We start from the raw sequence: 27,931 nt of genomic DNA, 5'->3' as shown, positions 1-27,931 counted from the left end.
CTTTTCAGCTGCAAGTGAAGGAAAAGAAACTCCTACTTTCTTCCTCACAAATCCTTTGCTTAGCTGGGTGCAAGTTTTATAGCCACATCTTGTCAGGAAAGTAGGCTTACCACATGTGTAACTTCAAGTTGAACTACAGCGTTTTAATCCCTTCCTAGCTGCCAGCATGTCAGAGTTACAGCCCTCCACCCAGTCTGCCCCATCAGCTATTGATGGATCAGAGAGAGAATGAGACATCTGTACTCCCCTCACTACCCCTACCCCTGTTAAAGCCTTTTTGATATTTTTGAGCTATTTCTCTCTCCAGATTCTCCACAGCTCTAAATGTGTGATTTTTAATTATTTAGAAATCAATTTTAAACGTGCAGAAGTAGGACATGTTAGCAAAGGCAGCAAGATATTTCTTTGAGTGCTTATTCCACACTGTTATGTATCTTCACTATTTAGTTTTCGTGCTTGAACTCCCATTTCTTTCTCGTATCTTCTTGCATTTTACTTTCAGTGAATGTTGCAGAAAGGCAGGATTTAAGACTGGAATCTAGAGCCACAGAAGCCCATAATAAAATTCTCCCTAACTCTATGAGGAAAACTCTTTTTTGTCCTCTTGAAAGCAATAATTCTAGAATAGTAGCCAAACCATTTTGCAAACAGAAGCCAATAGTAAAATTCTTCCTAACTCCAATAAAACCAAGTTTTTATCCTCAAAGCAAATATTTTAGAATAATAGCCAAACTACATTTTGCAAACTTTTTAATAATTGATGTATTACCTGATGCACTTCAGGTGTAGCAAGGACACATAGTAAGAAAAGTAACCAGGAACAGTATGTGAAATAAAGCACTGTTTTCTGTTCCAGTACCACAATCACGCCCTTCAAAAGTCACTTACTTCTTTTCAGAACAGCTGGTTTTACCTTTGGAATCACCTCTGAACAAACAGTAGAGCCTCTGTTACATAGGTGCCTGTAAAGTTAAAGTTGCATTTGTTACAAGACAAGATTTGCAGAAAAAGCTTTGGGTGTTGCCTACAGTAAATGGGAAGTGTTTTCAAGAAGAGACGAACAACATCTCATGCTGAATGCACATCTATGTATATGCACACACACAAATTCACCTCTGCAGAGCCTCACCAGAAATGAATTCAAGATTTTAAGCACAGAATGTTACAGGGGAACAGGCAGCTCAAAGGTGAGAGAGCCAGTAACCTAACAGAGTAATCCTGCCCTGGCCAGAGTCTTTTCCATCTCCAGACTCTTATCACAAAACTAGTGTCAGATTTAGTGCCGGTATGGAAACAGAGACAAAGGAAAATGTTCATTTGCCTTTCAGCCATAGAATATGTAGCGTGCAAGGTTTAATACAGCCCTTTTTGAAAAGCTCCCCGTGTCTCTGAAGCATTAACAGGGATTTACAGTAGTTCTCACACACGTTCAAATGTCAGCAGTTTTATTTGTCTACAGCCACCCATTCTTTTTACTCTCAGAGGCTGAGAACCAGTTAGGTTTAAGCACTTTTTGCTTCTTGTGATGAAAGTCAACCTAAGAGTATCGAAGGGGCTATCAGTTTATGCCATATTGGCGTATGTTATCTACTTTAACAAGTACTCCAGGTGTTTTCCATAAAATAAAATTATTTGCAACAAAACTCTCCCCATTTTCTGTGCTATTCCCAGTGCTCCAGTGACTTATCTTTATGTGGCTTTTTCACCCCCACCAGTGTAGAAAAGAGGTAGCAAACGCCTAGTATAAAAAAAAGTAAAAGAAAGAAAAAGCTGAGGTTTTATTTTATTGTATCAGTCTCTCTTCCCGTACTCACTACTCGGGCCCAAGACTTTTTACAACACTGGTAACTTGAAATCCCAGTTTCTCCTCCCCTCGTGGTTCCTAATGGAACTCTCCACCGCCTGTGTTTCATGCAGGCATCTCACCGGACCGAACTCATTCCCCCAACATGGAAAATCACGGCAGTAATCCCCGACGCCGCTCACCGCTGCGCTCACTGGGCGCAGCACCTGCGGGTGCAGCCCTCCCCTCGCACCCCTCTTTCCGCAGCCGCCGTGCCCACGGGGGGCTGCTGACTGCAGCCCTCCCCTTGCCAGCCCCCTGGCCCCCCCAGACAGGCGGCGGTTGCGGGGCCGCGCACCCCCCTCACCTCCCGTCCGCCCTCCCTCCCCGCCCCGTCCCGCCGCCGTCCCCGTCCCCCCCTCCAATTCTCTCCCCTCTCCGCTGGCACCAGCGACACCTCCGACCTCCCCGCTCCTCCCGGCCCCCGCCTCCGAGCAGGCTTTGTGTGCGCGGCACCCGCCACCTGGGCCGGGCGCGGCGGTACCGCGGGTGGCGGTGTCGGTGGCAGCGCGCCCCTGCACGATGCCGCTCCGCGGGCGCCCCTCCGCGCTCCTGCCCCTTTGTCTGCTCTGCCTCCAGGCTGCGCTGCCGCTCCGCGGCCACGGTGGCCGGTACTCCGGGTAAGTCTGTCCGTCTGTCCGCCCGTCCGCCTTCCGCTGACCTGTCCCAAGAACCGGCTTGTACAGACGGGTTCTGCTGAGAGGTTGGTTTGCTTGTTTCCATGCAGCTATGGCATGCTCCGGCGCTTTCTTGCAAAAGGTGCTGTCTCTTACAGCAAGCGGAAGGATGCTACACTGGGGGAGGAAAGTTTCAGTGTCCTTGTAGAAAGAGACGTTGTGGTTGTACAGCAGAGAGTGTTCACCGTGCTCTGAAATGAATGAAGGTTTGTATTTTCCTTGAGGGGACAATTTTCGTGTGGGTTTTTTTTTAAAGTTGAACAATGTGCGGTCTTACTGAATGCATAAACAGTGCAACCAATAAGGGAACCTGATTAACCTTACTGTAAGCAAGTGAAGGCTTTTACATGTGTTTCAAACTAGCCTGTTTTTTAACTTTCCTTTTGTTTTCATCTGAAGTTCAAATGTGTGTTAGAAAGACGGAACTGAGCAGTAAGAAAAGGCAAACTGTGGTATCAGTGCTAGGCTTTGCCTCCAAAGTGTATGTTCGCCTGGCTTAAACACTTTGGGTTTAGCAAGTATTTAACAAAATAGAGAGCTTTGTGATGCAAATGAAAAGACAATCATACACAGGGGCATTAGAAGCCATCTTTTCACAGGCACTATAAAATTCATTCAAACTGACCAGCAAATTCCTCCGGAGAAGCACACCTCCCTGTGGAAGTAGGAACTGTATTATTCTCTTTATTATTTTAAAGCAGCCAAGCCAGGCATGGAGATTCCACTACTAAAATTAAGCTTAAAAAAACTCGAAACATGCCTTGAGCTTCAAGTGCATGGTAACGTGATATGAAGCCATTCACCCCTGGGTCACAATTAGTGACAGAAAGTAGTTAAACATTTGACAGCTGTTCCACCATGTCCAGTTACTTCCTCTGTCCCGGTGTCTGTCCTTGCTGTGTGAAACCAAACTGACCACCACACTCAGGAGCTCTCCTGGCAGTGCAGAAAGGAATGGGACAGAACACTGAACTGTTCTTCAAAGCTGTGGCATAAGGTTTGTGCAGCAGCACTGTTTGCTCTGTCTGGAGCCCATTGCACAGTCATGGTCTTGATAAGACCCAATTGTTTTAGAGTCAAGATTGTATTGAATTTATTTGGAGATGACATTGAGATGAGTAACACATTCCCAGTGCTGGTACATAACTTTTTCTGAATATTAGCTACATGAGCTATCTATTGATCAAGGTACAAGATGTCAAAATATACATTTTAATATCCTCTTATGTTTAAGTGAGATTGTCCATCTATAATCCAGTTGGTTAAAATAGAAGAGCGATGCATGGAGATTCATGTATTTGACCTCTGCTAAGGATGTGATTCACTAAGTCTGTTACAAGTTTCAAAAATAATTCTCTTGTTGAATCATTTTATGTGCCCCAAGTGACGTGTGAAGGACGCACCCAAACTCTCTCTGTTGATCCCCGTCCTAGAAGATTTTGCATAGAGTCTAGTGCAGAAAAACAAGGTGTCTCATCCGCTTCCAGAATTTAGGCAAGCACAACAAAAATCACTACTGAAAAAGAAAATAAGAATTAAAAATAAAAGGCTAGAGTTCATTATGAAAACTCTTGGTTATAAGCAATTGTAGTAGGGGGCCAAGATATATTTACAAGCCTTGCTGAAAATGTGGTCACATTTGTAACAGAAACCAGAATGTGTACCACATGTGTAACACAAACTGGAAAAATAACCTGATCTTTTTCCCACTCTGCTAATCTTTTCCATTCCTACTATCCTGGCATTATTTGTGTCAATAAGAGATGATGAAAAAAATTGTTTGTACCAGGATGAAGGTTCCTTCGGAGTTATGACTACATCTTGTCCTTCTGAGGCATCTGTCATCAGCCCAATGTCTTGGGTGGAATCATTTAATTCCCTCTGTGTGCGCAATTGAGTAGAAACAGTTGAGCGGGTATTGCCATCACTCCTGAACCTAAAGGGAGCCACAAAATAAATCACCTAAAGGGAAACGTATTTTGGTAGCGTTTTGGTGGGGTGTTTTTTTTGAGAAAGGCAATAAAAGGGGTGTCCCAGCCACCTGACTTCATTTTGTGCTAAGAAATGTGTGTCAATCCTAGTCACTTCTATGAGGCTGTAACATATAGGGGAAAGGCATAAATAGAATTAGGGCAAAAAGGATGAGAGAAAGGAAAAAAAAAAAAGGAGCAAAAAAAGCAATGGAAAATATTTCTCACAAACTGAGGCTAGCACTAGGAGGCATAGAGCAATTGCAGCTCTTTAGCTGAGGACTCCAACCCAAGACAATTAATTGGTATTGCACATGTTTCTCCAAACCAGCCTCTCCAAACTGTGTTCAGAGCAGGCCAGGTGTGCCATATGGACACATCTTTATGCAAATGCATTCCAGATACCTTCAGGAAGTCAACAAATAGTTGGAACGTCTCAGCAAGGAGGCAGGAGCTCTCATGCCCACTGCAGTTCACTGCAGAGCAGGTGTATTTGCCTTTGGCTGCCTCACAGAACACGCAGGAGTTCAATCAGCCTCTGTGCTCTTGTTCCTGCAGGAACTCAAGAGGAGCTGGAAGCTACTGTCTTCACCTCTAGAAGACCCTGCTAACCAGCTACACTGCAGCAAATTCAAAACTGTACTCACACATTTTTCCTTCTCCCACTTGTGTGCTCTGTCCAAAGGTTCCAGGGGAGATAGGCAACGGGAGGGGACACATCAGGGCTTGGGCAGAGTCATATATTGAAGTGGATTTTGCAGGAGGCCATTACCAGAGATTCAGACAGGGGCAACAAGGATAACCAAATTCATGGAATGGCTCAAGTGCTAGGACTCTGGTCTCTAATAGAAATAATTTAGGGCTTAACAGATGTCTACAACCTTTGAGTGACATGGAGGTAATGGATAGAGATAAGTTGTGCCCTGTTTCTTCCAGTTACAAGCATAAGATATAAAACTAATGTAGTAGAAACCATGTTGAAAAGAAACCTCTTCATCCCACAGGTGTGAGTCCTGCGGGAATCCTTGCTGAAGGATGTGAAATACTGTTCTGGGTTCCTGTCTGGCCTCTGCACGTGGAAGAGGGCAGAAAACATGGGGAGTAAGGGAAGACATAAAAAATCAGAACCTGGGCAAAGCTTGCACCCATGCTTGGGAGCTCTGAACTTTTCCTAGGTTTTCTACATTAGATGCAGCCTATGGTCTTCCTGTAGACATTTATACTTCCCTCAGTTTTGAAAGTATATACGTTACAAATGGGAGTGTAGTGTCGTATTAAAGAAAATTCATGTCCAGGCTTGGTCTGTGGAAGGGAGAGTTGCCAAGTATGCTACTGAAAGGATATCCAGCCCAGGAGATCACTGCATTGAAACTGAGTGTAGGTTGGGACAGTACTTAGTGGTAATACTCTTCCTTGGGTAGTTGTGTTTTGATAGTTTTCCATAGCAGGGTACTGGAACAGGTGGACTTTTGGTGGTTGTTTTTGACCAAATGCGGCAATCTTCCTCTCTTAGGAATGCTATGAAGGAGATGGCTACCCATTAGCAGGTCAAGGTTTCTTAGGGCAAAAAGCATCTCTCTCATTTATTCTTTAAAAAACGCTACTAAGATCTTTTTACCCCAGCTCACCTACTTCCACCTTACATGGCAGTTGGGCATGTTCCCTCCATTTTCTACCCCACTTCATGTTCTTTCAAAGCCTTTTCAGAAGTGTGCCTCGTCTCACCTCAGATAACCAAATGCAGGCAAAACACTTGACCAGACCTTCTTTAAGGTTTTTGCTGGACTCTTTGGAGTCTTTTTTAAATGTGGATCAAGATTTTACCTCTTCCAAAATCATGCAACCAGCTAGGTTGGAAAAGACCTTTAAGATCATCAAGTCCAACTGTTAAACCCAGGTTGCAGTGCTGCAGGTAACTGTCATTTCTCTTGGCTAGGTAAAGGCTATGGTACATGCTTATATTATTGTATAACAACAGCTTAAAATAAGCTGGGAATGATATGGGTAACAAGGAAATTGAAATCAGTAAAGAAATGTTCTGCAATCCAAGATGCAATATGCTGCAGCTACTGGGACATCACATCCTGAAAACTGCATGAACCAACTGTTCATGTAGATAAGCACAGATATCAAATCTGAGAGCATCTGGCAAATTTGAAGTATTTTAATGCCATTAATACCCCTACATACCACAGCTAAGTGCCTCTGATCCTCGCAGTACCTTACACACAATAGCTGGCGATTGTTCTGTCTCATGGAAAAAACACATGGGAGTGTGATGAAAGCAAGTTGCTGAGGGAATTGAGAAGTGGACAGGAACTCCTGTGCTATTCCCCTCTGCAGATTTTTTCCAAATGTTTTAATCGGGGACTAAAAGATCCGCTTTGCTGTGTAAAAATGGTTCTTTCTCTCTGCTGCTCAGCTCTCCTTCCCCACACCCAAGTCAAAGTGAAATGTCATACAACTGGCAAAAAAAGTACTTGGAAAGCACATCATCAGCCTTAGATGGAAGTTAATCGTATTAATTCAGATGAAAACAACAGTGCTTCCCTAGATGGTGTCGGGGAGCTTCTAAAAGGTGAAAAGCTGTGAGCTCTCTAGCACTAAGTATTCTCTTTAAGAATAATCAGTAATTCTCTAATCAAAGCACCCCTGATTCCTAAAAAGAGCACCCATCAGTGGAACCCACAAGAACTCTGGGACCTCTATTACCCATTCTTGTCCTAACACCACAGCTCTAATTTTGAACTTTCTCATCACCTGGTATTCTCCCTGTACAAATCCTTTATGTTCTCTTAGGGGAAAAAATATATATACTGCCAAGTTCTTGTTCTTTTTCTCACCTAAGTCCAGGCACAATAAATTTACCTTTTAAAGGCTCTCTGCCCTCTTCATTATAAATGAGAAATATGAAGTGTTCCAGTTGCTCTTTCCCTTATTTTTTACTTTTTTTACTTCTTTTTGGTTTTTTAATAACTGGAACCACAATGTACATCCACATTACCCAGGAGAAGTGAATACTAGGCAAGAAGGGTCCACGTTAATTATGACTGTGTCCAAATCAATCTCCAGGTTCATGCCACCGTATGAGCATGGTCCCATACTTGTCCAAACTGGGACCCCACTGGGTGGTCTGGGTTCCTGTCTGGCTTTGCAGATGGAAGAGGGCAGAAAACATGAGGAGTAAGGGAAGATATGAAAAATCAGGACCTGGGCAAAGCTTGCATCCATGCTTGAGAGCTCGGAACCTTTCCTAGGTTTTCTACATTAGATGCAACCAGTCTTCCAGGAAGAATAATTCTTTGGGAAGTGTAAAATCAATTCCTGTAGACATTTATACTTAACTCATTTTTAAAAGTATATACATTATAAATGGGAATGTAGTTTAGTATTAAAGAAAATTTATGTCCAGGCTCGGTCCATACAGTTATGTTCTGCAAAAAACAGGACACCTTTAAGGTGAACTTAAACAAGAGATACTTACAAAAAAAGAGAATTCACATATCAAATCAGTCTGGACCCTCAGACTAAAGTATCCACTTTGAATCCACCACTTTCTCTGTCTCATGGAAATAAGTGAGCAAAGAGATAAAGCTTTTCCTAGAGCTTCCAGTACTACTTGCAGTGGACTCCAAAGCTCCCACTTCTACACTATACCCACCTCAGCTGCTGCTGCTGCGAATTGACTCTCCCAGAGTCTCTCATGGGCTTCTTAAAATGAAGTTCTCAACTCAGAATGCTTTGTACAGGACTTTAACAAGTATTTAACAGGGGACAGATGCTATATAAATCACGCACATACCGATTTTTCTTTCTTTTTTTTTTTTTTTATTAAGAAAATTGGAATCTAAAATATGTGAGCAATTCACATGTAAGACAGTGGAACTTACTTGTAGTCCAGAAGGAAAATCATGGCTCTGGAAGGAGCAAATTTTAAAAAGGGAGGCCAAAAATCTGCTTTCCTTGAATACATTGCTAATAATTTGTGGGGAACTCTAGTTTCAGGCACTGCATAGAGCTGTATCCCACACTGCGCAATAAACAGGATCCCAAGGTCTCCTGAAATTCTAGTATCTGTAAAAATGTCATCCATGTGTCTGAAACAGGCTTACTTGGTCAAAATGCCATAGGAAACATTTATTGCTCCATCTAGTTGAAGGTGAATGGCCACCATTAATCATTTCTGTCTATCTCCAGGAGGTAAACTCTGTCATCTCTGTTTTGCAGAACTGCTCTTCACTTACCTTTTCTCCTCAACTTTACCTCTGAATATGTAACAGAAATTGTACTCCCCTTCTATTGTAGAGCATGGTATTTAACAGTGTTCTGTGTGTGTAATATTCAGGCAAAAGTCAAGAAAGAAACAGACATGTTGATCATGTATTGGGTGTCTGTTCAGTAGTCTTGTAAGGAAAACCTGCTGTGGGTATGCATATAGCAGTCAAAACTGAAATCAGGCAGTGTAGTTCACCATTCTGTGTATTTACTGTTCGAGCAGTATAATTTGGTTTGCTCCCAGGCAGGAGACAAGGAGAATATTCCTGCAGCTTGACCCTCTACACCAAAAAAATAATGAAATAAACAGCATTGCTACTGTCCCCTGCCCCCCTAGCTTACATATTCATGCTTTCACGATTATTTTTCATGCAGAAAACAACTTTCAGTGAATCCTGTACCCTCCATTCTATTTACAATAATAAGCAGGTTTGGTTGAAAAATGAGAACCAATAATTACAACTATACATTAAACCCGTCTCTGAAAACCCTGCTGCAGGCAAAGCTCCTTGCAGAACTTTACAGGACTTTTGCTGGTCTCAGATGTGCAGGCCTCCAGTAAGCAAACTTCTGAGAGAACTGGGCCCAATCTCAATTTATGGGTTTTTTTCTGTAAATTCTGGTTCTGGTTTGAAGGCTTTGTTCACATGGTTGATTACAAAGATGTGGTTCTGATTTGATATTGCAGTTACAGCAAAGCAGGCATGGCTTTTAAGGGTGCTACAAATCTACACCTCAGTATATCAGATCAGAATTGGACCTAAAACAGACGCTGAATTTAAGGAAAGCGTCTGCAAGTAGAACTCTAAACTGCTTTTTGTGCAAGACACCTGAGCATGGGTCAGCCAAAGTACTCTAAATTGAAAAGATATTCAGAGCAGCAAAAGGATGGGGATAAATCATTCCTTTTTTTTTTTTTTCTTTCTTTTTTTTTCCTGATACTTTGTACCTTTTGAGCTGGCCAAATAAGGAGGAAGGCCAAGGACCTCATGGCGTTCTTATGAAACTAAAAGCCAGGCATTGTGCATCACCCAGGAGGAGCAAGGATGCCTGGTTTGGGGTGGGTGCTGACACAGGCTGGCCTACAGCAGCAGGCAGGGAGCACAAACCCATTCCTTCCGCCTGTGTCTGCTCTCTGCAAGCTGAATGATAGGGAGAACAAGGTTCTACCAATCCCCTCTTCCACTGGGGAAGGATGAGGCTTGCAAGTGTGCTTTTTTAAAGAGAAGCCACGCCATAAAGTTACAAGGCAAAGCAATACACAAAACAGCACTTGCTAGAGATGTTTTAGACTGCTTGAACACACCCATGAAACAAACAGAATTATCTTATCAAATCAAAACATTGTTTTCTTTTCTTTATGATCTACAGCTCAGTTAAGGCTTCTTTACAGGGGAGACTACTAAAGCATACCTTCAAAATTAATTTGTTGGAGGTTATTCTAAGAAAAACTTACTCTTTCATATATCGTACCATATTTCAAATTCCTTCACAAGCCTAATGGTACAGTTTGCAGCACTTCATGGTTGACTCAGAGAGAGAAAAAGAAGGTTTTTTTATTTTTTATTTAGATTAAAAATAAATTGTGGGCACTCACAGCTCAGAAAGTGAACCGTGTCCTTCACGTGATGGCTTTCTGTGATGCAGCCTCTGCGTCAACAGAAGTGTGACCAGCAGGTGAAGGAGCTGATTCTGCCCCTCTACTCCTCTCAGGTGACACTCCTCCTGGAGTACTGCATTCAGCTCTAAAGCCTTCAGTGCAGGAAAGACATAGACCTGTTGGAGAGGGTCCAGAGGAGGGCCACAAAAATGTTCAGAGCGCTGGAGCACCTCTCTTACACAGACAGGTTGAGAGAGCTGGAAAGGTTTATCCTGGAGAAGAGAACATTTTGGGGAAGAGTTATAGCAGCCTTCCAGTACCTAATGGGGGGCTACAAGAAAGATGGGGACAAACTTTTCAGCAGGGCCTGTTGTGATAAGACAAGGGCTAATGGTTTTAAACTAAAAGAGGGGAAATTTAGACTAGATACAAGGAAGAGATTTTTTTACAATGAGGGTGGTGAGACACTGGAACAGGCAGCTCAGAGAGGCAGTAGATGCCCTATCCCAGGAAACATTTGAGGCCAGCTTGTACAGGGCCCTGAGCAACCTGATCTGGTTGAAGATGTCCTTCTCGTTGCAGGGGTCTGGACTAAATAACCTTTCAAGATTCCTTCCAATCCAAACTATGATTCTAGGCCGCATCTGGAATATTGCGTCCAGTTCTGGGCCCCTCTGTTTAAGAAGGACAGGGAATTGCTTGATGGAGTCCAGCGCAGAGCCACAAAGATGATTAAGGGAGTGGAACATCTCCCTTATGAGGAGAGGCTGAGGGAGCTGGGTCTCTTTAGCTTGGAGGAGACTGAGGGGTGACCTCATCAGTGTTTACAAATACGTAAAGGGTGGGTGTCAGGCTGATGGAGCTAGGCTTTTTTCAGTGATACCCAGTGATAGGACAAGGGGCAATGGGTGTAAACTGGAACATAGGAAGTTCCACGTTAACATCAGGAAGAACTTCTTTACTGTAAGAGTGACAGAGCACTGGAACAGGTTGCCCAGGGGGGTTGTGGAGTCTCCTACACTGGAGATATTCAAGGCCCGCCTGGACAAGTTCCTGTGTGATGTACTGTAGGTTACCCTGCTCTTGCAGGGGGGTTGGACTAGATGATCTTTTGAGGTCCCTTCCAACCCTTGGGATTCTGTGATTCTGTGATCCTATGATTCTATGATTTTTGTGTTGCATTTGGATGATAGCTTATGATTACACTATCTTACAGGTTTGAAAGTCTCAGGTAAGCAGCATAAAAGGTAGTGCATCTTAATTACAAGACAACAGCTTGTTAGGTCAGAAGACTAGAAAACAGTTTGGTTTTCTTTTTTTTTTTGAGGAGCAGGTAGCATATATGATAAAACTGTGGTCTGTGGATGGATTTTTAAATGTGAGTGTTTTAGCCAGGCTTTTTTCTCCCAAAGCACTAAAGGTGCTAACTTAGTTGAAATAAATTAACAGATTCATTCATAGCGGTCAGGCATCAGTTTATATAAGTATGGGATAGGACCCTGAAAGAAAGTCAAGTCTCAAGGACAGACATGAGAAATGGCTTTAGCAGGCCTGACGAAAACCTGGTGTAGTCTTTGATTTACTCCACCGTACTCCCACCAAGATTACCACCAGATGCTACTCTAAAGCTGCAGTGCAGTGACACTGCCAAATCCCATGAAACCCTGCTGATGGCCAGGGCAGACATTTGTGCTCCTGCTCTTCCAGATGTGCATCCCCTGCTCAGAGACTGGCACTCCTCTTCGTACAGTGAGCCAATTCCAGGAGCAAAGAGGGGAAAAAAGCGATTTTCCTTTCTTTTTTAATTTTTTTTTTTTTCCTGGACTAACTGTCAGCTTGTCAAGCTGGGATCTGGCTGCTGCAGAGCCTCTGGGGTATTCGTGTTGGCGCAGGGAAGGGGTGGGAGTGGCTGGTGTTTTGGGACCTGCCTGCATACCTCAAGCCTCTCAAGTCTCCCTATGCACATATGCACTGGAGACAGTTGTCTGAAACCAGTTAAATTCCAGGTATGAACTCCGAGGGGCACACCATAGTTTTACCTCGGCAGAGTCTGGCTTCTTGTTCAGTCCCAACTGCCAGGCTCCTCTCCAGACCCATGTCAATGGAACAATTCCAGGTGAGTGTTTCGGGCTCACAGGGAGAATAGTGGGATGCCTATTTTCAAATAAGTGCCTTCCTAAAAGTGAAAAACAAAGAAAATGTTAACCTTGGTAGTAACCATCATCACACTTGGGGTTTCGAAGCAAAGAGACATCATTCCTAACCATACAGTAGTTTGGGTTGGAAGTGACTTTCAAAGGTCATCTAGTCCAAACCCCCTGCAATGAGCAGGGACATCATCAACTAGATGAGGCTAATGTCTGAAGAAGTTGTAAGTCCTTCTTTATGAAGCAGTCAAGACTAACGTGATAGTGTCTACAGAAAAATAATAATCTCTATATTTATCAAATGGGTTGTTGTTAAGAAAACAAGCTGTGTTTGTCAAGAAAACAAGGCAGACATTTAAATAAGGACATTTTACTATGGCAGCTGCCTTTTTTTGTCACGGTGCAGTTTCAACAGGGAAATAAACCTTGAACTGTATAGGACCAGCAGCCAAGAACATACTCTGCCTAAAATCTGTACCAAATAACAAGAGTCACCATGTAAGCACACTGCCAAGTCTGGGCTAGTAAGCCAAGTGTCTCAGCAGAATGAGCTTGTGTCACTGTCGGCAGTACGTATCGTAAACGTACCCTGTGGCACAAAGACAGCACGTCATGTCTTTATCCTACACTGGATCCCTGATCCATCTGCCTATGGTAGCGACAATGCAAACAAATGCATACGGAGATTTTTAATAGAACATACAGTCTAAAAAATTTGCTTTCTTTGTGAACAGTTAGTTTCACCTTCAGCCTGTTCAGCTGAGGTTCTTTTATTTTGCTTTTACCGAAAGCAGTTATCTTAGTCTTAAAGATATAGTCTTAAAATCATGGCCATCAAAAAGGCCTCAGAGGAAATCATAGCATTGGAATATAAACAGTAAAAGCTTTTATACTCACTACCCAACACCAAAAAATAATTCCTAATGTATTTTATGGGGCCTAGCCTAGAATTGTAACTGGAGTGAAATGTATAATCATGCAGGTTTTGAGCCCTACTGCAAGAGTTGTTTCTGTTCAATACTAAATTGTCCTGAGGCTGGTGGTTCTCCCTCCAAAGCAGCTGCAAGGAGTGTGAAGCACAGGAACCCAGGGCTTCTCTGCTCAGCAGAAGGGTGACCACAAATTGTGGGAAACCCTGTCTGCTTGGCATGGGCTGTTCAGTGTCTGAGCACATCTGGTGTATCGTATCTCTCAGAGGCCCCAGGCAAAGAAACATCAGCTGCTCAACATCATCAACCTCTGTCAAACCGGCACATGACAAAGGCACTGATCTACTCTCGCCAGACAGTTCTGTGTCAACATGGAGATAGAAATGTGGGTATTTCAGGCTCAAATTTGATAAGAGGATTCAGAGCCTTCAGCCTTTCCTCCCTTCTACGATGTATACTGTTCATCCCATGAGGTAATTATGTCTTTCAAGGCTTTGCACCTAGCTTCACCTGCCAAAAATGTGTATCAAATTAGGAAATATGTGTCCAGTGAGTTCTTCTGCAGTTCAGAAAAAGGTTAGTAGGTGTCACAGACCTGGAGGCTTGAGGACCAGCAATGTCCCGCCCTAGCATCCAGGCCCTCCATGTATGCTCAGTCCTTAGCCAGTGAGCAGCATGCAGCCCACCGGTGTGTTATTTTTCCTGTGTCCTTCCCTCTTTTCTTGGACCTATCATCTCTTTTCCATGAGGTAATTGGCATTTTTTGGCTGTATGATGAGTGAAAATTAGTTAGCACAGGATGCCTTGCCTGACCAAATTGGAGAGGGATTTGTAATTATTAGCACGTGTCACTCGCAAACAGATGGGGAAATAGTACAAAACCTTAGCAAGATTGTCTACTTAAGCCTCTAGGAGATGATGGAGAAGTGAAGTCAGTCTCCTGCATGGTAAGGAGTCAGTATAGACTAGTGCTCTGGATGAGTTAAGCCTTATGTCTTCTTCTTATGAGGGGCAACCTCTCCAAATGCCATAAAAGCTCCACTGAGAAATGGTGGGTAAATGGGTCCAGGGACCCAGAAAACCTGATCTTTTGCTTCTGCTGAATGAAACTGTAAAAGTGAGGAGAAAACCTGCGGATTTTACCTTATCAGATTGAACCAGTCCTACCAATCTTCAGACAGCGAGACAGTGCCATGAAACAGTTCAGGGTACAGAATTACAGAGAACAAGGGATCCACACTGTGCTCTGTGAAATCTGATCGTTCTGCATTGTTTTTCTTTAATCCAGCATCCATTATCTCTGTTGAAAAAAATACACGTGAGCTTTTATGTATGGCAACTGCGCTGGGGGTGGTCTTTGAATTAGAAGGCATTTGCTCACAGAGCCTGCAGCAAGTCACTCTGGCTGCAGGCTGCACAGTTATACTGAAAAAAAAAGAAGCAAACAGGAAACAAAAAGCATCCTCCTGTATATTTAAAGAGGACAGGCCTGTGAAAACTAAGAGATCTGAGGAAAGAGATTTCTAATATACGGGTGTGTTTTACTGTGTAGTGACATTAACCAAGGGAAGCGATATACAATATTTAAAGGTTTATTCTACAGGTAATGGATCTACAAGATTTCAGTTATCTTGTTAGAGCTAATGAAATACAGCCTTAATGATGGAGTAGCTAATAGCTGGTCAATAAAAATGCAAAATATTCATTCTTTTAAACATATAAACAGAACAAAAAAAAAAAGGACTTTATGAACGAGGAAAATGCAGGGATCTCACTGGGAAGGACCACTTTCACAGCAGCCAATGGAAAACATAACTTTTAGGGTGTATTTAGCAACTGACAGTCTCTTTGCACCACTGAAAAATAACAAAAAATAACACAAACTTAAAGCAAAGAAAGAAGGAATTTTAAAATTAATTGTGTAAAGAACTTTGCTGCTATAAATGGGCGAATTCAAGGTAATATTTTTAATGTGATTTGATAAAATTGCATGCAGAGTGATTATTTTAAAATTGCATGGCTATAAAACACCAGATGTTGTACAGTGAAGTAATGTCAGAAGACTGGAATCCATTGTTTATGAGGAACGGGCAGATGCTTGCTTTTAGCAGCGACATCATGCTCATAAGAAAGTTTGCTTTCAGTGCAAGGACACCAAGCACTCCTTGCCGTATTCAAGACTTGTTTGCACATTGCCTGCAGGGTTTGTTGGTTTAAGCTTAATTATTACTCATGTGAAACAGGGAAGAGGGAATTTAAAATTTGAGTTTATGGTGGAAGTAAGTTGTCCTATGTTACGATAGGGATTAACCAAAGGAAATATTGTCTCTTGGGTGAGCGAGGTAGCCAAAGCTGAGAGGCCTTTGGTAGTTTGGCCATGTGTTGTCTTGATGTATGGCTTAGGCCATTCCACTCTGAATTTTACAGAAGAAAAATTGAAATACAACAAAAAAGATATATTTTTCATTTGAGATGGGAAAACCAACATTCTGATATAAAAGCAAAGTATCACCTCATATATTTTGCTGCTTTTTGCATAATGTAAGTCTTTGGCAGCTTATTCCTAGCCATGTAGTATGCCAACTCCATTTTCCGTGAAACTTTATGTAAGGATAACTGGGCACAAGATGAATATAACAAGAAAGAAGCTTCAGAAGTATGGAGCTGGCAATTTAATAGTTTCGTACAGCCCTACATTTGTGGTAATAATTCACATAATACATCAAGGGTAGTTCAGTGCGCACATATTTTGCACATCACAGCTTTATAGACTGAAATAATTGCAGACTAATTCACTTTATGTCAGTGTACGATATAAAAAAGACAATTTAAAATTTGTATTCATATGAAAGCAGAGAATGTGGGTTTATCCGGATTTTAAAAAAATGCCTAACAACAAAAATAAACACAGTCATGCATTTGGGTTGTGATTTGGGTGTTTAGTGGACATGCACCATGCTGCCAGTTCAAGAAAAACCCCAGATCTTCAGTTTATAATTTTGCTCAATCAGCCATATCAAAGCAGCTCTCCTCCTCTAAGAAAAAATCCAGAGCAAGGGTGAGGTTCAATATGATCACAGGTTTCAAAATCTGTGCACTCAAGGTAGCATAAAACAATGCAAACATCATATATCTATTCACATGAAGTGTGATCTCATTCTTCTAGTCCATTTCAGTCAAATTCAACTACATCTTATTTATCTACCAAAAACCTCAGCAAAATTAAATAGACCAACCAAATTGTTCCTTCCCTCTCTCCAGCATTTCACCTTTCATGGGGAGCAAGTATTAGAGGCTCCCTGATAAAGTCACTACAGCAGCAGAAGCAGATTTTTAGTGAAAACGCTGCTTGGGGGATATATCTTGGCAAGCAACAGCTTCCTGATGGACACAGCATTTGTCATCAAAAGTTCTTTTGCAGAAGGCCTGCTACATACGTAGTTTCTTAGTTGTTGTGTTCAAAGGACCTTTCCTTTTGCTGGCTGTGCAGGTGCTGAGCCGAGATTACAGCCTGCTGTGTAAAAACCTGCTCCTTTTCCTTGTACTTACTTCTCAGTTCTCACCCCCCTTCTACTTCACTGTCCTCATGTCTCATCGTAAACAGCCTGCAGAACTGTTCTGAGCAGCGGCTGGCATTTTACCACCTGCTGGATCAGCAGATAACTCCAGGTCTTTGTTGTCTTGTATCTGCAGTATAATCAAGTAATAGTAGTTTCAGCTCTAACACAGGTATTTTGGACAGTGAGTGCAGGCAGTATGATGAATAGCAGTCTTATACAGGTGAAAATAAGCTTAACTGGTTTTTATTAACTTGAATACTTTCAATTTAGGGATTTGTTTTCAGTTGGACAGAAGGCAGTAAATGCTGATGAGATGATTTGTTTAAGGAGCTAGCAGTTCTCTTCAGCATTTCATTATCTTTCTGTGAGTTATTGTAGCAGGAAAGAACCTAAATTGTATTTATGAACTGAGTCTAGGAAATTAATACAAGGCTGAGGGGAGATCTTACCACTCTCTACCATTACCTGAAAGATTGTAGCCAGGTGGGGTTTAGTCCATTTTCCCAAGTAACCAGTGACAGGACAAGAGGTAATGGCCTCAAGCTGTGCCAGGGGAGGTTTAGATTGGATATTAGGAAAAAATCCTCACCAAAAGGGTTGTCAAGCACAGGAGCAGGCTGCCCAGGGAAGTGGTTGAGTTGCCATCCAAGGAGGTATTTAAAAGATGTGGTGCTTAGGGACATGGTTTAGGAGTGGACTTGGCAGGTTAGCTGTTGGACATGATGATCTTAATGGACTTTTTGAACCTAAATGATTCTATTATTCTGTAAACTGATAGTTTCCATTAGGTATCAACAGAAAAAGCTCTGTTTGCTTAACATTGAGTTGATGTGAGTGAGGCTGAGAAAGAGTTGAGACCAGAGGGCAAAACCCTTCTGATACTCTCTGAACTTGGTAACTTGTTCTTTTTAACCCTTTGGATTTTCTTGGTTTATTTGCTTGGCTTTAGTATTTTTTCAGATGTGTGAGTTAGAAATTGTTATCAATAAAGAGATGAGTAAGCAGGAGGTCATAATGTCTCTTAGAGCAATTGTTTATCTACCCTGTTCATTTCAGTCCAAGCTAACTCACATCCTGGATGAAGTTGATAGCAATGTCTTTGTCACTAAAAATTCCATGTATGTTTTTATACATTCACACAAATATCTGTATCAACATTTCTGAAATGGGAAAGGTGTCCATTATATCTCCAAACCTGTTAAGTCAAAGCAACACACAGAGAGGTAACATACAGGTCTTTCACACAGAAAGTATGAATAGCATGATGTCAGCCAGTAAGGTAGACTAAACAATCCATCTTTTTTAGATAAAAACTGTAAAAACTTTAGAAACATTTACTGTTTCAGGTATCTGATGAAAGTCACAGTAATAAATCAAAGATGTTTTAGAAACCATATTCCCAGGACAATTACAGAACACCCTAGGCATTTTCTGTCTGCCTGCTGCTAGGCAGAACATGTTTGCACCATGTTTCATAAATCCAGGTTCTGCAGCATGGAGTATTTTCTTCTAAGAGCAGAGCAGTGAGTTGTCTAGACAAAATGAATGACATAAAATCTCAAATGGAGGGTTTGGTATTTCAGTGACGAAGACATAATACTTGAAGTTCTCTGCATTTGTGGTTTTCCTTAGTTCAGCAAACTGTATTTCAGATTGATGTTTAACAAATGATCAGTGCAGTAAATGCTTTTTAAGAATCAAATAATAAACAAATCTAAAGGCATGTCTCAGGAAATCAGTTGTAGGTTGTTAGAAGAGTGTATGATGTCTGCTTACTACCCCAGATGGTACACAGCTCCAGAATGGAGAATTGGTACTAATGGTATTTGCTCTGCTTTGTCAGTGAGCTGAGTCTTTCATAGTAGCCCATTCCCCATCTTCCATACCTTCTCCCAGCAGAACAGCCAAACTCAACACATCACATTCAGCATGAATAGTCCAAGCCATAGTTCAGTTGTAACCACATCTTGAACTTTGAAAACACACACAGAGTTGCTGCTTTTCCAGTTAGAGTTTTGGGAGGGCAGCCAAGGTACTGCAGGGTGGTTTTGATGGAATGAACTCAGCATCCAGCCAAAAATCAACACTCCTTAATTTGGGGAAAAAGTGATTACCAGGCGCATAGGTGAGATTTTCACAAGTTCCAGTTCAAAGCATTGAGCCTTTTTTCAGCTGGTTAGAAGCAAAGACCATATCATCTAATGAGACCTCTGACTTCGTTCAGCAGCACTCCCATAAAGTAGATTTTGTTTCTCTTGGTAACACAAGGGACTCCCAAACCTTAGTGCATTAATTCTCTACTCAAGGAATGTTTTTCTTGTCACACTTTTGCTTCAAGCTCATAGCTTTGTTGTTCCTTTCGATGAAATGACTAACACTGCCACCTTATTTTTTATTTACGTATTAAATTGCTGGGGAAAAATGCAGACATTGATTCAGGAACCTGAACAGTTCTGGGGAATATTGGCTTCAGAAGTTTGCATGTTGGAGTTGGAAGTAAACAAGCCCCAAAAGTTACAAACTTCTCAAAGTAAATGAAATTGTAATGCATTTTAATTCATGTTGTGACCAGAATTTCTCAACTTCACCCCACATTTTTACACAAATATTTGTATTATCAGCCATAAACTGACTTCATTAAATTAAATAAGATACTGTGCTCCATTTTACAAATATTTCTCCATAAATTAAGTCATATTGGTAGCAGATTTTGAGCCCGAGCAAGTCCAAAGCACTTGAAGTAGTAAGATCAACTATTTAAAGGGTCATTTTTCTTGTTTTAAATTGGTAAGAAAGATTTTCAACCTTTCTTTAAAAAAAAAAAAAAAAAAGAAAGAAAAAATTCAAAGCTCTTAGGTATGCCAGTGATCACAAAACCTCACATGAGGCTGTGAATGTTTTATGCTGGCCTTTTGGTATATCAATCACAGGGCCCGTAAGTAAAGAGTTAGTGAAGGAAAGAGAGTGTCTTCCAGGCATGAAACATCTGGTTCTTTGGCAGCCTGTGCAGACTTTATATTGCCAGCTTTAAATTGGGCCTTTGAGTTTGCCACATGCTTTAACTGACAATGGGCTGTCTGGACTGCCATGTGTTCCTGGTTGTGGTTGCTTTAACATTTAATGTTTAGGCATATTCCCCTCCCTTCTCTTTCTTGAGAGGATCTCCACACAGGTAAGATGTTGCACTCAGCCCTAGTATTTAGGGATTACAATCTTGCTCTTCTAAGCCTCTAAATACTCATTTCTAAATGTTTTTCTAAGGGCTGGGACAAATTTATTGTACTGCAGGAATTATGAATCTGAATATTCCTGTGCATTACCCAAAGTTCTACATTTGCAGACATTCGAAAGAAGCAATTAGAAGATTTCCCATCTTTACAAGACCATTAATGCATCCATTGACTCATCAGAAACTTCTCAAGGGCTTACTTTACTATGTTGAGTCTGAAGTTCATGTAATAGCTTCTAGCTTGGTTTGGGGCTCTGTTATCAGAAATCTATTACTAAAGGAAGTCAGCTGGATGAATTGTGTTTGTCAATTATGAAAGTTAGTCTAGGATCAAACAAAGAATGTCATCTGAAACAGATTGTAAGCAGTCCCAATTTTGTGTAGTTTGATTTAAGGTGTTCTGCAAAGAAGCCCTTTACTGCTGTTAAAACTAGATAGAGGCTGCTGTTAGGGAGAAAAAGAATTCTGATTGTTATCTCTTGGATATTAAACCCTAATAAAAACATGAAATTGCTTAAAAGAAGCATCAATAATTTCCAAATGAAGTGAGCTAAGAAATCACAGAATCACAGAATCACAGAATCCCAAGGGTTGGAAGGGACCTAAAAAGATCATCTAGTCCAACCCCCCTGCAAGAGCAGGGTAACCTACAGTACATCACACAGGAACTTGTCCAGGCGGGCCTTGAATATCTCCAGTGTAGGAGACTCCACAACCCCCCTGGGCAACCTGTTCCAGTGCTCTGTCACTCTTACAGTAAAGAAGTTCTTCCTGATGTTAACGTGGAATTTAGACGTTAACGTGGAATTTTAACGTGTTAATAGAGGAATTTAGATAGCTAATTCTCAGTCTATTCAATTTGTGTATTGATTACAGCATCCTAGTTCTCTTGCCCCTAGATGACACTCCAAACTGTATGCAACATACCTGCTCTGCTGAATGGTCTGAGCCTATTGTATTGTCAGACCTTCTAGAGCCATAGAGGCAGTTATATTTCATACTGATCTTAAGAATTACTTTCATTTTTATCTTCTGCATGGATGATGCAGTGAAGAATACCTAGTAATCTGAAAAGTCATGGAAAATTAGTCTCCACTGTGAATCTATAACCAGGAGATAAATAGCCTAATGCTTGTTTCCTGTACTCATAATTTTTTAAACTTCTCATATTCTGCACAAAGTGTTTCAATACTCGAAGTCACCAATGACTGGGGAAGCAGAAAAGCATCAAGACAGAGGATTGTTGCAGGTACTCCTCTTTATCTCTGTGCACTATTTATCACAGGCCTCACTGACTTCTGCACCCCAGAAAATTGTTAAACGCCAGTGTGTTATACTGAGTGACAGTCAAGCTTTTGCACACAAATGCTTTCTAACCTCCATAGACAGACCTTCTCCCCAGCTGTATTTGCTGTAAAGATGCAGAACCTTTTGTTTTTATGCCAATCTCTCTGACTGCCCACCTCTTAATCTCCAGATTCACATTTTCTACTTCTTGATGTCTGTTCCTGCTGAGCCATGCCCCCAGCTGCCTCTATATTCTTCAGTGCCCTCCCTGTTCTTATGATAATGATTCTCCCGCTTCTCCTCCAGTTTAGTGCTCATTTAGAAACTGGTGCTGCAGCCAAACCTTAGACCAGTGATGGCTACAAAATGGATTAGGAATCTTTCATAATCTGATATAAAACAAAATTGTAGGGTGGTATTACTAGGCATGCTATTAAACCGATTTGAAAATCATTAAAATAGTTTCAGTTATAATACTGGTATCAGAGGGAGCATAAATAAAAAGGCTTCTGTTTCTTCCTTTGTTTTCACTGTGAACAACATTGGGACAAGAGAAGTCAGCAGCTACTCTGCTTAGTAGAGGATGGCCAAAGGCAAGTTCTAAGTGCTGCTCATTAAGTGTGAGCATTAAGTAGACTTACAACATCAGGAATCTCTTCACTTTCACATCCAAAATCACAACAAATGGCAAGCTAGCAGCCACCCGGCTCTACTCCCTAAGACAGCCAGGGATCTGGTGCATTTCTGTATTATACCGCATTTATCTGGTCATGCCTGATAGCACGGTGGTTTACAATAGTAATAACATAGCACCAGGATGCCACTCACTGCTGTGGCAAACTATATCAAGCTCTGGCAGATTAACAGGCTTCCTGTGGACAAATAGCACCCAAATGCTCATCTGCCCAAGGAATTAGGCATCTGTTCACTTTATCTACCAAACTGATAACTCTTTTGTTACATAGTTCATTCTCTCAGCAATTGGCCTTCTGAATAAATGTGAAATGCAAACCTAGGATCACACAAAGAGCCCCTAAAATCTATCAAATCACTTAGTAAAATCATCACTTTTGGCCCAAAGTACTTCCTAATTTAAGGCTGACATTTATGTGTTACTCAAAAATAGCTAAACATGAATACTGAAAAGAGGAAAGAAGCTAGAAGCATCAGAATTAGTAGTTAAACTTTTACAGCACTTAATTTTAAAAGTTAGGGTAATGGCAAACGATTCTAAAATCTGTAAGAACAGAGAATTTATGGTGTTGCAGAAGACCTTTAGAAAGCTATATTCATGCATAGCTGGATCATTAAAGTGTTTTATGGAGAGGTTTTGAAGAAGAGTGCTTTGGTTTCATTGGCACTTGCTTGAAACTGTAGTATTTTATGTAAGAGTCTAATATGGAACTGAGAAAGCTTATTTTACAATTTAAGTATGTACCAACTTTGTTAGCATTCGGAAATCAACACTTGTGTAATGTAGTGCCCCTGCAGGCAGAAAACGTCTGTCAAGTAGAGCAGGTAAAAACAAAAGTTACTCTGGGTGTGTTTGGATGAAATCGGCCTTCAACAGAATAGAAACTTCTGTGTCAGATTTTCAGTGCTTTCACTGGCCCTCAAAAAGAGGCAGCAGAGGTACTTACAATATATTTTAATCAAAATCCTCTGGAAGCTAAATAGGTTAACTTCCTTCTTATTATTTCTGTGGAAATAAATATACTTCCTGAGTAGTTATTGACAAATTGGGATGTACCTCAAATCTGACTAAAGTCTAAGGATGAAACTTCTCGCACCAGAAGGCAGGATGACTTGTAGCCGCGTGTTAGTGGCATGGATTTGAGTGGGGGAAAAGGTTTCCCCCAAGCAGTAGTGTAGGACATACATCCACACGCTCAAACACAGTGGTCTTCTGTAGGAAAAAATGCCCTCCAGTAGTTATACTCCCTTTGGTAAATTTGAAGTATGACTTCTGGTTAAGTTTAAACCTAAGCAAAGATTTACTTACAAGTCTTGGCGTATTGAGTCAAAATAACCATCCTTTCAGGTTATGTCTGTGTAAGCAAGTAGTGCTATGTAGACGCAGTAATGAGACTGGTAGCGTGAACCTTACGTTGATAGGGAGGAACACTCGGGTTCACATTGGAGGTGCACTCCTGATCTGAATTAAAATGTTTATGTAGCTTCTGTCCCTCCCCCAGCACTAACACCTAAAGAATAAGGTGTCTGAAACACTGCAGCTGTTAAATAGTGTGCTGGCAGCGAAGATTTCTTCCTAATGTCCATCATTTATCATTGATAGAGGGGCTGAAATCTCTGAGGCGTCTTTGAGAAGGACACAAAATTGTTGTGTTTTTTATTAGTTGTTTTTTGTATTTGTGGGTATAATAGGGAGTAGCTTCTGTCCAGAGCAATCCACAATTCCTTTACTTACGTATTTTCTAAAAGCCTTTGGCTCCTTTTTCTGAAGAATGCTTTCCCATTGTAATCAGATTTATATTGCCTAAAAATGAAATCATTGCCTGCTCTCTACCAGGAATGTATTTAAAGTAGCAAATAGATAACTGTAGAAGGAAATGTGGTTAACATAAACCATTGACAGATACCATCTGTTTGCTGGGACCTGTATGCTGAAGGATGTTGTGTCAGTAATTATCTGGATCACCTCAAATCACTGTCCCCAGAGATGAGAAATCATCTATCTGACTACTAAAGCAGTTCAGGATCATTCATTCATACCATTTCTTTTGTTTGCTGAGCACTGAAGTGAGCCATATTTAGTAAACAGTATTTGTCCTTCAGTTCACCTGTGTATACTGAGCCACCCCTCTGAGTGGACTTGGAGAAACATCCCATTGCCTTGGCCTGGGTGGGCAGGTCTTGTGTGGCTGCGGAGAGCTGGCATTGTCTCATTGGTGCTTTCTGTCTTCTCAGCTACTCCAACAAGAGAGATGTGCATCACCATTACAGGTCCCACATATGTTAGCTATACACCACACCCAACACAAAACCAGCAAAGCATGAACTCTCATGCTGTAAGTTTTTGCCTTGAGTTTGTTTACAAAGGTGCCTTTTGAGCTGCTCCTTTATGGAAACTAAGGTATCAGTAACAGGAAATACAAATTCTCCGATAACAAAAGTGGTTAACACCAGGCTTTCACTTTTGAAGTTACTACAGATGGAGTCATATTACCATGAGTGGGCTTCAGAAATGGAGGGCAAGTCCCAACAGCCCTGGAAAGAGACAGGCTGGGCTGAAGATTTAAACGACATAGATTTGTCTGGCGTTGGCAATTTCCCTTGTAGCAAACTGAGCACAACTCTTCACAGCTTCTTGCTTGAGGGCAGAAGGGGAAAACCTCCCCTTACACACCACAGTGTTATTCTCCACAATACTTCAGTTCTGTGGTTTACTGAAAAAAAGGAAGGAGATTAATAGCAGCCTTCCAGTATCTGAAGGGGGCCTATAGGGATGCTGGGGAGGGACTCTTCGTCAGGGACTGTAGTGACAGGACAAGGGGTAACGGGTTCAAACTTAAACAGGGGAAGTTTAGATTGGATATAAGGAGGAAATTCTTTCCTCTTAGGGTGGGGAGGCACTGGAATGGGTTGCCCAGGGAGGTTGTGAATGCTCCATCCCTGGCGGTGTTCAAGGCCAGGTTGGATGAAGCCTTGTGTGGGATGGTTTAGTGTGAGGTGTCCCTGTCCATGGCAGGGGGGTTGGAACTGGATGATCTTGAGGTCCTTTCCAACCCTAACTATTCTATGATTCTGCGAGGGCAGTTCAAAGTACCTCAGCATCACAACGCTGTTCCTCGTGATGTGACACTTTGAGGTGACACTTTGCAGTCGACCGAAGGGCTGGCTGACCTGCCACAGGTACGTTCTGCTGGCTGAGCTAGAAGACTGGTCCAAAAGAGAGAGCTCTCCTTGAGATGATTTGATAAAGATAACCACCTTTTGACCCATGCTAACAAAAAATTCACATCAAGAGGTATTTGAGGTAATTGAAGTACTTGAGGCGTTAAGGAAAGGAAAAGGAAAGTGTCCTGCTATAGGCACTGTGGCAGGAACAGTTCCTGGAGGCAGGAAACTGGCTCTGGTCAGGAGAAGTGGGATTACTGTGTTTATCTGAGATTCCTGGAGTATGGTCCTTCATGCAGCAACACTGGGAACCTCTCTAGATCTGTACCATGGTAGTGGTTCGTTTAACACCTATTTGTACGTTCAGACATTCAGTATGTGTTTCTTGATGCTCAAGACTGTACTCCTTAAAGTAAAATTCTACCTCTGAGTTTCCAGTTTACAAAAGCAAACAAAAGAATTCACTGTTTTTCTTCTTTTTCTTTCACATCTTTCAGGCATTCCTTATTGTTCTGCTGAAGCTGCCTTACCCTGCCTTACCCTACTTAATGTCGTTTTGATGTGAACATTTTAATCTGGTATTTCCTTGTACTGCTCACTTTTATTGTGCACTGTTTCTAGGTTGAGTGGTATTAAAAAGTTTGGAAATCTACTACTAAAACCCCATATTAATATTTATTGAATTTAATATTTATGTTACCTCTATTTACAATATTAATAAGATTTAATAACATAATCTTTGCTGTTCCTGTAAAAAGATGATAAAAAGCAGGTGACCTAACATCTTTCTGTAATTTAGTTTCCTGTACAGCTTGCAAAGGTTTGTCCTTACCAGAAAAGGATTTAGAAAAGTCTGGCTTGACTTTTCACCATTTTCACAGAATCAAAATGCTCAGTGTGATAGATGAGCTAAATGTGAACAATGAGGTCTGAAAGTAGACTTTTATTCTCCAGCAAATGGGCAAATCTGAACAGCTTTATTGCAGCACTCACTAAAAACGGTTTATGCCTTTAGTAACAGACCGTATAAAATACGTAATTGCCATGTTAAGCACGGCTATCTGGATCTGTTAGGAATAGGCTACAAAGTCATCACTAATCTTGCTATAGCCTCTTTTATGAGAAATCCAAAGACTGATACTATTTATTTCACACAAACTGCATTAGTATGTATGATTCCCCATTCTAGAGCCCCTTTCTCCCACAGAGGAAGAGAACAGCCTGTGTTCTAAACAGCAGTTTAAAATTAAAACTGAACAGTGAAAACAAAACCCAAAAGCCTCTTAAGATGGACTGTATTTAGGATATTCCTGTGGCATGGTAAGCTTCCTTCAATATGTCATCAAGACCAGGCACCTAAACAGGAGTTTTCACACACTGCCTGCTTCATATCCACACTATTCTGGGATACTGAGTCTTTCAGTTTGATTTAAAATAGAGAAGTTTTAATTTTCTCTCCATGCAGAATAGGGAAGTTTCTGGAATCTCCCTTAATTTCCTGCTTGCCCAAAACTGTCATCATAGTCAAATGGTGTTTCAGGTATAGACAACTATCCCAATGCGCTTCAGCTCAGGAAGCCTTCCAGTATCATGGGGAGAACCTCGGTGTTAGCAGCTTTTTAGGGTATTATATCTAACTCATTCTACCATCAGGATGTTTTTAAACAGGGAAAAAAAAAAAAAAGAGAAAAAAAAAAGACATCGGGAATGAAAATGTTGCTGTGAGGCAGTACTGCAATACTGCAGAGAGATTTATTTGCCCATGCAAGGCAGGTATCTCTTAAATGAGCACCAATAATGAACTTAGGAATTGCAGGGCAATAAATATCTTGCAATAAACATTTTGCCCTAACATCTGCACATCCCAGATGTCAGCAAACATGAAAACCCAAGACCAGATTCTCAGTTTATGCAACAGGCATAACTGTTTTCTTGAATGAAAGTATGTATATTAACACCAACAAAAAACAAAAGAACACCAAGTTTTTTTGGAAGATATTTTAAGAAATGGTTTATTAGTTAAACATGCAATATAAACCTTTCTCCTAACAGTCATAAACACAGATTGCCAGGAAGTTAAAAATCAGCCTCATAACACAGCTATAATACTCAGACTGCATTTATTCATTGGCGAACTATTTTAGCCCACTTTGGTTAGGTGAATAACCTTACCAAGGTTATTAATTGTAATTGATTCATTGCCTGTTAATCCTTATTTGTCACCCTTATTGTAAAAATAAACATTTTCCTTGTGCTAGCGAGGAACAGGAATAAAAGCCGTTCTGAGCTGATTCAAGGAAGTGTGTCAGAATGTGCAGAGTGGTTATATTAGTGTGCAAAGCTCAGAATAAAATGCTCAAAGCAGTCATATCCCTGGAACAAGAGAACAGCAGGTTTGGGTTCCTTAAAGGGAGGGAAAAGGCTGCTAGTAGAAGAGAATATAAAATCATAGAATCATAGAATAGTTAGGGTTGGAAAGGACCTCAAGATCATCTAGTTCCAACCCCCCTGCCATGGACAGGGACACCTCACACTAAACCATCCCACACAAGGCTT

General features: G+C 41.2%; 1 protein-coding gene across 1 annotated transcript in view; it reads left to right on the top strand.

Annotated features, from left to right (window-relative positions):
- CPA6 (carboxypeptidase A6) overlaps positions 1-27,931 on the top strand; it is a 136,293-nt gene that overhangs the window by 48,289 nt on the left and 60,073 nt on the right. The window contains exon 4 of the mRNA XM_065669143.1: positions 2,051-2,463. Coding sequence (XP_065525215.1) covers positions 2,051-2,463 — 413 coding nt within the window. The remainder of the gene's footprint in view (positions 1-2,050; positions 2,464-27,931) is intronic.

Source organism: Lathamus discolor, chromosome 2 (assembly GCF_037157495.1).
Source record: "Lathamus discolor isolate bLatDis1 chromosome 2, bLatDis1.hap1, whole genome shotgun sequence".
NCBI classification, from domain to species: domain Eukaryota; kingdom Metazoa; phylum Chordata; class Aves; order Psittaciformes; family Psittacidae; genus Lathamus; species Lathamus discolor.
Note: the sequence above shows the minus strand (reverse complement) of the source record. Positions and strands in the feature narration are given on the sequence as shown.